This window comes from Cherax quadricarinatus, chromosome 83 (genome assembly GCF_038502225.1).
Source record: "Cherax quadricarinatus isolate ZL_2023a chromosome 83, ASM3850222v1, whole genome shotgun sequence".
NCBI classification, from domain to species: domain Eukaryota; kingdom Metazoa; phylum Arthropoda; class Malacostraca; order Decapoda; family Parastacidae; genus Cherax; species Cherax quadricarinatus.
In genome coordinates, this window is record NC_091374.1 from 18,134,321 (window position 1) to 18,147,619 (window position 13,299).

Below are 13,299 nucleotides of genomic sequence, written 5' to 3' on the forward strand. Positions count from 1 at the left end.
CTGTCTCATAAATATGCAAGATTACAGGCATGTCTTGCTACTTCTACTTACACTTAGGTCACACTACACATACATGTACACGTTTATTTATACACACTCATCTGAGTTTTCTTTGATTTTATCTTAATAGTTCTTGGTCTTATTACTTTTCCTTTTATATCCATGGGGAAGTGGAATAAGAATCTTTCCTCCGTAAGCCATGCGTGTTGTAAAAGTCAACGAAAATGCCGGGAACAATGGGCTAGTAACCCCTTTTCCTGTAAAGATTACTAAAAAGAATAATAAGAAGAAAATTGTCAAAGTGGGAAGTCTGAATGTGCGTGGATGTTGTGCAAATGATAAGAAAGAGATGATTGTGGATGTTATGAATGAGAAGAAACTGGATGTCCTGGCTTTAAGTGAAACAAAGCTGAAGGGGGTGGGAGAGTTTCAATGGAGAGGAATAAATGGGATTAGGTCAGGGGTTTCAAATAGAGTTAGAGCTAAAGAAGGAGTAGCAATAATGTTGAAGGATAAGCTATGGCAGGAAAAGAGGGACTACAAATGTATAAATTCAAGGATTATGTGGAGTAAAATAAAGATTGGATGTGAAAAGTGGGTTATAGTAAGCGTGTATGCACCTGGAGAAGAGAGAAGTGTAGAAGAGAGAGAGGGATTCTGGGAAATGTTGAGTGAATGCGTGGGGAGTTTTGAATCAAGCGTGAGAGTAATGGTGGTTGGGGATTTCAATGCTAAAGTGGGTAAAAATGTTATAGAGGGAGTAGTAGGTAAATTTGAGGTGCCAGGGGTAAATGTAAATGGGGAGCCTTTAATTGAGCTATGTGTAGAAAGAAATTTGGTAATAAGTAATACATATTTTATGAAAAAGAGGATAAATAATTATACAAGGTATGATGTAACACGTAATGAAAGTAGTTTGTTAGATTATGTATTAGTGGATAAAAGGTTGATGGGTAGGCTCCAGGATGTACATGTTTATAGAGGGGCAACTGATATATCGGATCATTATTTAGTTGTAGGTACAGTTAGAGTAAGAGGTAGATGGGAAAAGAGGAAGGTGGCAACAACAAGTAAGAGGGAGGTGAAAGTGTATAAACTAAGGGAGGAGGAAGTTCGGGCGAGATATAAGAGACTATTGCAGAAAGGTGGGCTAGTGCAAAGATGAGTAGTGGGGGGGTTGAAGAGGGTTGGAATAGTTTTAAAAATGCAGTATTAGAATGTCGGGCAGAAGTTTGTGGTTATAGGAGGGTGGGGGCAGGAGGAAAGAGGAGTGATTGGTGGAATGATGAAGTAAAGGGTGTGATAAAAGAGAAAAAGGTAGCTTACAAGAGGTTTTTACAAAGCAGAAGTGTTATAAGAAGAGCAGAGTATATGGAGAGTAAAAGAAAGGAGAGGAGAGTGGTGAGAGAGTGCAAAAGGAGAGCAGATGAAAGAGTGGGAGAGGCACTGTCAAGAAATTTTAATGAAAATAAGAAAAAATTTTGGAGTGAGTTAAACAAGTTAAGAAAGCCTAGGGAAAGTATGGATTTGTCAGTTAAAAACAGAGTAGGGGAGTTAGTAGATGGGGAGAGGGAGGTATTAGGTAGATGGCAAGAATATTTTGAGGAACTTTTAAATGTTAAGGAAGAAAGGGAGGCGGTAATTTCATGCACTGGCCAGGGAGGTATACCATCTTTTAGGAGTGAAGAAGAGCACAATGTAAGTGTGGTGGAGGTACGTGAGGCATTACATAGAATGAAAGGGGGTAAAGCAGCTGGAACTGATGGGATCATGACAGAAATGTTAAAAGCAGGGGGGATATAGTGTTGGAGTGGTTGGTACTTTTGTTTAATAAATGTATGAAAGAAGGGAAGGTACCTAGGGATTGGCGGGGAGCATGTATAGTCCCTTTATGTAAAGGGAAAGGGGACAAAAGAGATTGTAAAAATTATAGAGGAATATGTTTACTGAGTATACCAGGAAAAGTATATGGTAGGGTTATAATTGAAAGAATTAGAGGTAAGACAGAATGTAGGATTGCGGATGAGCAGGGAGGCTTCAGAGTGGGTAGGGGATGTGTAGATCAAGGGTTCACATTGAAGCATATATGTGAACAGTATTTAGATAAAGGTAAGGAAGCTTTTATTGCATTTATGGATTTAGAAAAGGCATATGATAAAGTGGATAGAGGAGCAATGTGGCAGATGTTGCAAGTATATGGAATAGGTGGTAAGTTACTAAATGCTGTAAAGAGTTTTTATGAGGATAGTGAGGCTCAGGTTAGGGTGTGTAGAAGAGAGGGAGAATACTTCCTGATAAAAGTAGGTCTTAGACAGGGATGTGTAATGTCACCATGGTTGTTTAATATATTTATAGATGGGGTTTTAAAAGAAGTAAATGCTAGGGTGTTTGGGAGAGGGGTGGGATTAAATTATGGGGAATCAAATTCAAAATGGGAATTGACACAGTTACTTTTTGCTGATGATACTGTGCTTATGGGAGATTCTAAAGAAAAATTGCAAAGGTTAGTGGATGAGTTTGAGAATGTGTGTAAAGGTAGAAAGTTGAAAGTGAACATAGAAAAGAGTAAGGTGATGAGGGTATCAAATGATTTAGATAAAGAAAAATTGGATATCAAATTGGGGAGGAGGAGTATGGAAGAAGTGAATGTTTTGAGATACTTGGGAGATGACGTGTCGGCGGATGGATTTATGAAGGATGAGGTTAATCATAGAATTGATGAGGGAAAAAAGGTGAGTGGTGCGTTGAGGTATATGTGGAGTCAAAAAACGTTATCTATGGAGGCAAAGAAGGGAATGTACGAAAGTATAGTAGTACCAACACTCTTATATGGATGTGAAGCTTGGGTGGTAAATGCAGCAGCAAGGAGACGGTTGGAGGCAGTGGAGATGTCCTGTCTAAGGGCAATGTGTGGTGTAAATATTATGCAGAAAATTCGGAGTGTGGAAATTAGGAGAAGGTGTGGAGTTAATAAAAGCATTAGTCAGAGGGCAGAAGAGGGGTTGTTGAGGTGGTATGGTCATTTAGAGAGAATGGATCAAAGTAGAATGACATAGAAAGCATATAAATCTATAGGGGAAGGAAGGAGGGGTAGGGGTCGTCCTCGAAAGGGTTGGAAAGAGGGGGTAAAGGAGGTTTTGTGGGCTAGGGGCTTGGACTTCCAGCAAGCGTGCATGAGCGTATTAGATAGGAGTGAATGGAGGCGAATGATACTTGGGACCTGACGATCTATTGGAGTGTGAGCATGGTAATATTTAGTGAAGGGATTCAGGGAAACCGGTTATTTTCATATAGTCGGACTTGAGTCCTGGAAATGGGAAGTACAATGCCTGCACTTTAAAGGAGGGGTTTGGGATATTGGCAGTTTGGAGGGATATGTTGTGTATCTTTATACGTATATGCTTCTAAACTGTTGTATTCTGAGCACCTCTGCAAAAGCAGTGATAATGTGTGAGTGTGGTGAAAGTGTTGAATGATGATGAAAGTATTTTCTTTTTGGGGATTTTCTTTCGTTTTTGGGTCACCCTGCCTCGGTGGGAGACGGCCGACTTGTTGAAAAAAAAAAAAAGTATATAATGACATTAAAAATGTACAAGGAATAAATTTAATTCTAATGATTTGATAACATTTATAAATATGTGAGTGGATAACAGCATAGCATGGTACATAATGCATAGAAAAATTAATTGTGTTAAAGTCCAGGCACAGTTTTTTACAATATTAGGTGACATTCAAGACAGTAACTCGGAATCAGTATTTTTTTTAACACCCCAGCTGTTTCCTACAGAGGTAGGGTGACTCGAGAAAGCAGAAAACACTTTGTCACTCATTCAGTCACTGCCTTGCCAGAAGATCAACATCACAGATCAAATGACTCTCCAGAGTGCAACATCCCTACCTCTCCCCCAGAGTGCAGACACTGTTCTTCCCACCTCCAGGTCTCAAGTCTGGCTAGCTGGTTTCTCTGAATTCCTTCATGTGTTACCTTTCACACACTCCAACAGCACATAATTTCATAAAAACTACTCGCCTCCACTCTTACTTAACATACTCTCATAGGTTTGCTGTATACCTAAGCCCTTAGCATGCTAAACCTATTCCCTGTACGTCCATCCCTGACATGAGCAACCCCTATCCTTCCTTCCCTCCAGCCCAGATTTATACAACCTTCTAGTCATCATATTTTGCTTCCTCCTTTCTAAATGTCCAAACCACCTCAATAACCCTCTCCTCAGTTCTCTGAATAATACTTTTGGTAACTCCACACCTCCTCCTAGTCTCCAAAATCTTAATTCTGTTCGTAATATTCACACAACTTTGCCCTCGAGCACATCTCGACTCCCTCCACCCTCCTTACTGCAGCATTCAAAACTTGTGCTTCACACCTATGTAACAGTGTTGGTACCACAATACTCTAGTACGTCCTCCTCCTCCTCCTTTTCCTCTTCCTCCTCTTCCTCCTCCTTTTCCTCTTCCTCTTCTTCCTCCATGGATAAAGCTGTTTGTCTCTAGAGATTCCTCAGTAGTGCACCACCATCTCTTTTATCTTTGTGGATTCTGTGGTTCACCTCATTGATTATAGAACCATCCACTGACAAGTTCACTCCTAAATATCTGAACACATTTACTTTCTCTGTATTCCCTCCCACCAATCTAATATCCAGTCTCTCATTGCCTATATATTTTAATACTCTCATTGCTTTGCTCTTTGCTAAGTTTACTTTTAATTTCCTTCTTTTGTATGTCCCCCCAAACTTGTTTACCAACATTTGCAACTTCTCTGAATCTCCCAAGAGAAATGTCATCAGTAAATAACAACTTCGACAACTCCCATTCCATACCTGATTCATTATCTTAAAGTCCCATACCTCTCCCTAATGCCTTAATGTTCACTTACTTTACAGCACCATCTATAAATATGTTAACCATGGTGACATCACACATCCCTGTCTAAGGCCAACTTTTACTGGAAAATAATCTCACACTAACATAATCTAACCTATGTCTTCCTATCGACATAAAAGCACTTTGCTGCTTCAAGTAACCTTCCACTTTTTATATTTGCAACGTCTGCCACATTACTCCCTTATCCACTCTGTCATATGCCTTTCCTACATCCATAAATAGATTGAAAAGTTCCATACCTGATCTAAGTATTGTTCGTCATTATGTTTCAGTGTAATTGCTTGGGTGCTAGACAAGGTGTCATTTATGGCTACATGTTGTCTGTTATTGTGGTAAGATTATAATTGTGTAACTATGTCTTCTGAGTTCATAGTGGTTAAGCTTGAGTAGGTGAATGCTGTAGTCAACAGCATCAGCAGCCTAAATTAACTCAGAGCAAGGAAGAGTCCAACAGGATACTCATTTCTCTCAAGTGCTGCATAAACTGTGTCTGGCATTCTTTCTTTGTTTTTAATACGTTAGCCATTTCCCACCAAGGCAGGATGACCCAAAAACAGAGAGAAAAAGCTTTCATCATTATTCAACACTTTCACCATAATTCATACATAATTGCTGTCTTTGCAGAGGTGCTCAAATGTGACAGTTTAGACGTCACTCCAAACAGCCAATATCCCAGACCCCTCCTTTAAAGTGCAGGCATTGTACTTCCTATCTCAGGACTCAAGTCTGGCTAACTGGTTTCCTGAATCCCTTCACAAAATATTACCCTGCTTACACTCCAACAGCTCATCAGGTCCCAAAAGCCATTCATCTCCATTCACTCTTATCTAACATGCTCTCACACGCTTCCATTCTTCTTCTTTCTTTATTAATGCTCATGGTGAGTGTTCTCTTCTTTGGGTCCCCCTACCTTGGGAAATGACTGAACTTGTAATTACAGCCTCTCCTTATTTAACAATGGGGTTCGGTTCCTAAGACTGCATTGATAAACAAATTCATCGTTAATTGAGGAACCACCCTTTACCGATACTTTAAACATTTATAACATTGACTCATTGGTATTCTATTTTATATCTGGTCATCAAACCAGATCGCCAGTAATTTCTCCATTTCATGACTGAGACCTTTCTGCTGCCTAGTTATTATGGCTTGAAATCCTCTCGATGCTTTCACTGCCTCTTTACTCTATCTTTATCCTTCAAGATAGTGGAAATGGTAGAATGCACCAGCTTCAAGTCACAGGCTACCACTGGCACTTTCTTACCAGCTTCATATTCGTTTATAATCTTCATTTTCACCTCAAGATTGATAGCCTTCCTTTGTTTCTTGGCACTTTCTTCAAGTGAAATCAAGATATTCTTTTTTGCTGACATCTTATACTATGGGGGTGCACAATAAAGTACAAATTTGTGTAAAGCTAGTGGGGAGAGTAGCTGCAGGAAGGAAACTGAGGTGCGTGATGCTGAGACACCGCACTGCCCATTTCCATGACCCAAGTTCTCATACGGCATACAATACTGACTGGTCGGAGAGGCCATCATAACTCTCGAGTTGTTGGTAAATGAGTACATCGCTATGTGAGGAGAGGCTGTACTAAATTACAAGTCAGTTCGGTAGCCTCTTTTGAACTGTAGAGCCAGACCAAATCAAAAAAATCCCAGGGACACAATCCCATGAATGTAATTTTCTTGCAGTCAGTTGGTTAATTTACCTCCTTTCACTAAGATAAAACAAACTAGTTTAAAGAACAGTGAGCAGTATTTCAAAGATTAATAATATATACATGGTACCACACGTTACTGACCATTATTTGTACTCTATGCTGCATTATAAATAATGTGCTAAGCATATCCTCATGTCACACTATGTATGTTATAGCATCGTTGGAAGAGTGTTTGTGCCTTCTCTTTGCTGGTCTCATGATCTTCAGCACTGTAATTGCCATGCCATATGCACTACACTATAATATGCTTTCATCATCACCACAATAATGATGTACAAGTGTCCCTCGTCTTATGCTGTAAATGTGTTCCAGGTTCTTGGCAGCTGTAATAAGCTGAATCAGCCCATTAACATTAATTATGGGTAATTAAAATCTTCCGTGGCCTTTGTGAACTGTACTTATTGCATACGGAGTAATACTTAGTGAAGGGATTCAGGGAAACCGGTTATTTTCATATAATCGGACTTGAGTCCTGGAAATGGGAAGTACAATGCCTGCACTTTAAAGGAGGGGTTTGGGATATTGGCAGTTTGGAGGGATATGTTGTGTATCTTTATATGTATATGCTTCTAAACTGTTGTATTCTGAGCACCTCTGCAAAAACAGTGATAATGTGTGAGTGTGGTGAAAGTGTTGAATGATGATGAAAGTATTTTCTTTTTGGGGATTTTCTTTCTTTTTTGGGTCACCCTGCCTCGGTGGGAGACGGCTGACTTGTTGAAAAAAAAAAAATATACGGAGTTGGCGATTAAAACAAGACATAATAGTGAATCTGTACAAACTGGGGGTAACCTGTATGTATTTTAATAATTTTTTTTTTTTTTTTCAACAAGTCGGCCGTCTCCCACCGAGGCAGGGTGACCCAAAAAAGAAAGAAAATCCCCAAAAAGAAAATACTTTCATCATCATTCAACACTTTCACCACACTCACACATTATCACTGTTTTTGCAGAGGTGCTCAGAATACAACAGTTTAGAAGCATATACATATAAAGATACACAACATATCCCTCCAAACTGCCAATATCCCAAACCCCTCCTTTAAAGTGCAGGCATTGTACTTCCCATTTCCAGGACTCAAGTCCGACTATATGAAAATAACCGGTTTCCCTGAATCCCTTCACTAAATATTACCCTGCTCACACTCCAACAGATCGTCAGGTCTCAAGTACCATTCGTCTCCATTCACTCCTATCTAACACGCTCACGCACGCTTGCTGGAAGTCCAGGCCCCTCACCCACAAAACCTCCTTTATCCCCTCTCTCCAACCCTTTCGAGGACGATCCCTACCCTGCCTTCCTTCCCCTATAGATTTATATGCTTTCCATGTCATTCTACTTTGATCCATTCTCTCTAAATGACCAAACCACCTCAACAACCCCTCTTCTGCCCTCTGACTAATACTTTTATTAACTCCACACCTTTTCCTAATTTCCACACTCCGAATTTTCTGCATAATATTTACACCACACATTGCCCTTAAACAGGACATCTCCACTGCCTCCAACCGTCTCCTCGCTGCTGCATTTACCACCCAAGCTTCACACCCATATAAGAGTGTTGGTACTACTATACTTTCATACATTCCCTTCTTTGCCTCCATAGATAACGTTTTTTGACTCCACATATACCTCAACGCACCACTCACCTTTTTTCCCTCATCAATTCTATGATTAACCTCATCCTTCATAAATCCATCCGCCGACATGTCAACTCCTAAGTATCTGAAAACATTCACTTCTTCCATACTCCTCCTCCCCAATTTGATATCCAATTTTTCTTTATCTAAATCATTTGATACCCTCATCACCTTACTCTTTTCTATGTTCACTTTCAACTTTCTACCTTTACACACATTCCCAAACTCATCCACTAACCTTTGCAATTTTTCTTTAGAATCTCCCATAAGCACAGTATCATGGGCAAAAAGTAACTGTGTCAATTCCCATTTTGTATTTGATTCCCCAAAATTTAATCCCACCCCTCTCCCGAACACCCTAGCATTTACTTCCTTTAAAACCCCATCTATAAATATATTAAACAACCATGGTGACATTACGTATCCCTGTCTAAGACCTACTTTTACCGGGAAGTAGTCACCCTCTCTTCTACACACCCTAACCTGAGCCTCACTATCCTCATAAAAACTCTTTACAGCATTTAATAACTTACCACCTATTCCATATATTTGCAACATCTGCCACATTGCTCCTCTATCCACTCTATCATATGCCTTTTCTAAATCCATAAATGCAATAAAAACTTCCCTACCTTTATCTAAATACTGTTCACATATATGCTTCAATGTAAACACTTGATCTACACATCCCCTACCCACTCTGAAACCTCCTTGCTCATCCACAATCCTACATTCTGTCTTACCTCTAATTCTTTCAATTATAACCCTACCGTACACTTTTCCTGGTATACTCAGTAAACTTATTCCTCTATAATTTTTACAGTCTCTTTTGTCCCCTTTCCCTTTATATAAAGGGACTATACATGCTCTCTGCCAATCCCTAGGTACCTTCCCCTCTTTCATACATTTATTAAACAAAAGTACTAACCACTCCAACACTATATCCCCCCCTGCTTTTAACATTTCTGTCATGATCCCATCAGTTCCAGCTGCTTTACCCCCTTTCATTCTACGTAATGCCTCACGTACCTCCCCCACACTTACATTCTGCTCTTATAACTGTTTTAATTTGAAATTGCTCCATTATCAAGCCAAAATGACTTATGATTGAATCTCTGCTTTGTAGATTAGTTGTGAATTATCCCGGCCTGGTTTTTGTGTGTCTCATTATATCTACATTTGGCCAAGGAAAGTTCCTGGTTATGTTTCTTGTTGCAGACGTAGGATAGAGATATCACTTAGCATCTTTCTAGCTGACAAGGCCATGTAACAAAAAAAAAAAAGGGGGGGGAGGGCATGTAATATGGCATAATGATACTGCTGCTTTTTCCTTGTTATATTGACATTTTCTCTTATTTATTTTCATGTCATTGTGAATTATCGAGGAGCACATTAGTTGTTAAAAGTTTTTCTGGTGTAACAAGTTCTGATGGTACTTCAGGAAAATTTTGGTAATAAGATTTGTTACTGTTTTTAATGGTTCACACCTTATTTATTCCCTGAAAAAGAAGAAAACTGTTTTGGTAGTGTTCTTGCTTCACAATTGTATGCCAAAGGAATAGATCTCACATAAGAAGTAATGATATTATTTTCTTCCTTTTTACTAATTTTGAAAAATGACTAGTTATGACATGTTTCTGATTGATTTTTTGGCACAGGTAACATTATTAGAGCACCTCCAAGGAGCCTGTGATCAATTATGTCGTGTTCTTAGTCCTGGGGAAGTTGCCAATCATCTCAGTAATTTGTTTAATGCCACACCAGTTGAAAGTACAAGGGACCTTACCAGAGCCAAGCTACATGCCATGAAGAACTCTGTAAATTCACCAATTTATGATGATGATGGTAAGTATAGTCCTATATTAATGGTATACAATACTAACAAGTTGATGAATAAGACGTGCGCAACACTTAGATGGCTTCATTGCCGAAATGTTTAACCTTTACATCAGACTTCTTCAGTAAAATAGAGGTGACAAGGCTTAAGGACTGAACAGTACTTTCCATGGTTTCCTGTGAAGAAACCTGCACTAGTGAAACATTTTGAAGGTAAAGGTATCCAAGTGTTGCACATGTCTTATGCATTAAGTTCAAGTAGTTTATATGAATCAGCTATAATGAGTTATTGTATTTCAATATTTTATTTTTTTATTATCACACCGGCCGATTCCCACCAAGGCAGGGTGGCCCGAAAAAGAAAAACTTTCACCATCATTCACTCCATCACTGTCTTGCCAGAAGGGTGCTTTACACTACAGTTTTTAAACTGCAACATTAACACCCCTCCTTCAGAGTGCAGGCACTGTACTTCCCATCTCCAGAACTCAAGTCCGGCCTGCCGGTTTCCCTGAATCCCTTCATAAATGTTACTTTGCTCACACTCCAACAGCACGTCAAGTATTAAAAACCATTTGTCTCCATTCACTCCTATCAAACACGCTCACGCATGCCTGCTGGAAGTCCAAGCCCCTCGCACACAAAACCTCCTTTACCCCCTCCCTCCAACCCTTCCTAGGCCGACCCCTACCCCGCCTTCCTTCCACTACAGACTGATACACTCTTGAAGTCATTCTGTTTCGCTCCATTCTCTCTACATGTCCGAACCACCTCAACAACCCTTCCTCAGCCCTCTGGACAACAGTTTTGGTAATCCCGCACCTCCTCCTAACTTCCAAACTACGAATTCTCTGCATTATATTCACACCACACATTGCCCTCAGACATGACATCTCCACTGCCTCCAGCCTTCTCCTCGCTGCAACATTCATCACCCACGCTTCACACCCATATAAGAGCGTTGGTAAAACTATACTCTCATACATTCCCCTCTTTGCCTCCAAGGACAAAGTTCTTTGTCTCCACAGACTCCTAAGTGCACCACTCACTCTTTTTCCCTCATCAATTCTATGATTCACCTCATCTTTCATAGACCCATCCGCTGACACGTCCACTCCCAAATATCTGAATACGTTCACCTCCTCCATACTCTCTCCCTCCAATCTGATATTCAATCTTTCATCACCTAATCTTTTTGTTATCCTCATAACCTTACTCTTTCCTGTATTCACCTTTAATTTTCTTCTTTTGCACACCCTACCAAATTCATCCACCAATCTCTGCAACTTCTCTTCAGAATCTCCCAAGAGCACAGTGTCATCAGCAAAGAGCAGCTGTGACAACTCCCACTTTGTGTGTGATTCTTTATCTTTTAACTCCACGCCTCTTGCCAAGACCCTCGCATTTACTTCTCTTACAACCCCATCTATAAATATATTAAACAACCACGGTGACATCACACATCCTTGTCTAAGGCCTACTTTTACTGGGAAAAAATTTCCCTCTTTCCTACATACTCTAACTTGAGCCTCACTATCCTCGTAAAAACTCTTCACTGCTTTCAGTAACCTACCTCCTACACCATACACTTGCAACATCTGCCACATTGCCCCCCTATCCACCCTGTCATACGCCTTTTCCAAATCCATAAATGCCACAAAGACCTCTTTAGCCTTATCTAAATACTGTTCACTTATATGTTTCACTGTAAACACCTGGTCCACACACCCCCTACCTTTCCTAAAGCCTCCTTGTTCATCTGCTATCCTATTCTCCGTCTTACTCTTAATTCTTTCAATTATAACTCTACCATACACTTTACCAGGTACACTCAACAGACTTATCCCCCTATAATTTTTGCACTCTCTTTTATCCCCTTTGCCTTTATACAAAGGAACTATGCATGCTCTCTGCCAATCCCTAGGTACCTTACCCTCTTCCATACATTTATTAAATAATTGCACCAACCACTCCAAAACTATATCCCCACCTGCTTTTAACATTTCTATCTTTATCCCATCAATCCCGGCTGCCTTACCCCCTTTCATTTTACCTACTGCCTCACGAACTTCCCCCACACTCACAACTGGCTCTTCCTCACTCCTACAAGATGTTATTCCTCCTTGCCCTATACACGAAATCACAGCTTCCCTATCTTCATCAACATTTAACAATTCCTCAAAATATTCCTTCCATCTTCCCAATACCTCTAACTCTCCATTTAATAACTCTACCTTTTGCAAAAGAAATAAAAGGGAAACTGTATTTTAAAAGTTTACACCCACTTAGCATAAATGCATGAAATTAACCCTTAAACTGTCTAAGCAGATCTACGTTCATATGTGTATTGCTCCAAAACTAGATCTACGTTTTTTTTATATATATTTTCAAATATAACAAAAAAAAACATAGATCAAAGTTTTTTTACACGTTTTCAAATGTAAAAAAAAAAAAATCTACTTTTTTTACATATTTTCAAATGTTGAAAAAACATAGATCTATGTTTGGACAGTTTAAGGGTTAATGAAGAACATGGCTTGGACAATTCTTAAAATGTGTTAAGTATTATGTATACAGTAGACTCCCATTTGCGACTTTAATATGTTCCTGACAATGATTCATTTGCCTAGTGTCAGGAATTTGGAATGTATTTTTCCAAAGACACCCGTGTTATAATCGGAAGATGCACTCCAAAGTCATAATAGTATTCCATATCCTGTTTTATATCTTGTTTTAACCCTTTTACTGTCGGTCCCGTAATATTATGGCTTTGAAGCCAGTGTCGGTCCCGTAATATTATGCCAAAATTCTAGCGGCTTCCAGTCTTGCGGGAGAAAGCTGGTAGGCCTACATACGAGAGAATGGGTCTGAGTGGTCACTGTGCACAGTATAAAAAAATCCTGTAGAGCGCAATGCATAATGAGGAAAAAACTGACCATGTTTTTGGTTTAACCCTTGAATTGTCCAGACGTAGATCTACGTTCGCTCACGTAGCGCTCCGAACGTAGATTTACATTTTGTTTTACATTCTTATGGAGAAAATCAAGGTTGGAGCGCTACGCGCGCAAATGTAGATCTACATTTGGACAGTTTAAGGGTTAAAACAAAGACTTTTCGGTAAATTTTTGTATGGTATTTATGGTTATATTCTTGTTTTCGTGGTCTCGTTTCATAGAATGGGAGATGTATTACAGA

The 13,299-nt window shown here is 39.5% G+C and overlaps 1 protein-coding gene across 4 annotated transcripts in view; it reads left to right on the forward strand.

The window, feature by feature from the left end:
• The window catches only part of spg (dedicator of cytokinesis spg), a 312,850-nt gene that overhangs the window by 108,337 nt on the left and 191,214 nt on the right, over nt 1-13,299 (forward strand). For all 4 annotated transcript variants that reach the window (XM_070102877.1, XM_070102878.1, XM_070102879.1 and 1 more), the window contains exon 19: nt 9,927-10,113. In XM_070102877.1, coding sequence (XP_069958978.1) covers nt 9,927-10,113 — 187 coding nt within the window. The remainder of the gene's footprint in view (nt 1-9,926; nt 10,114-13,299) is intronic.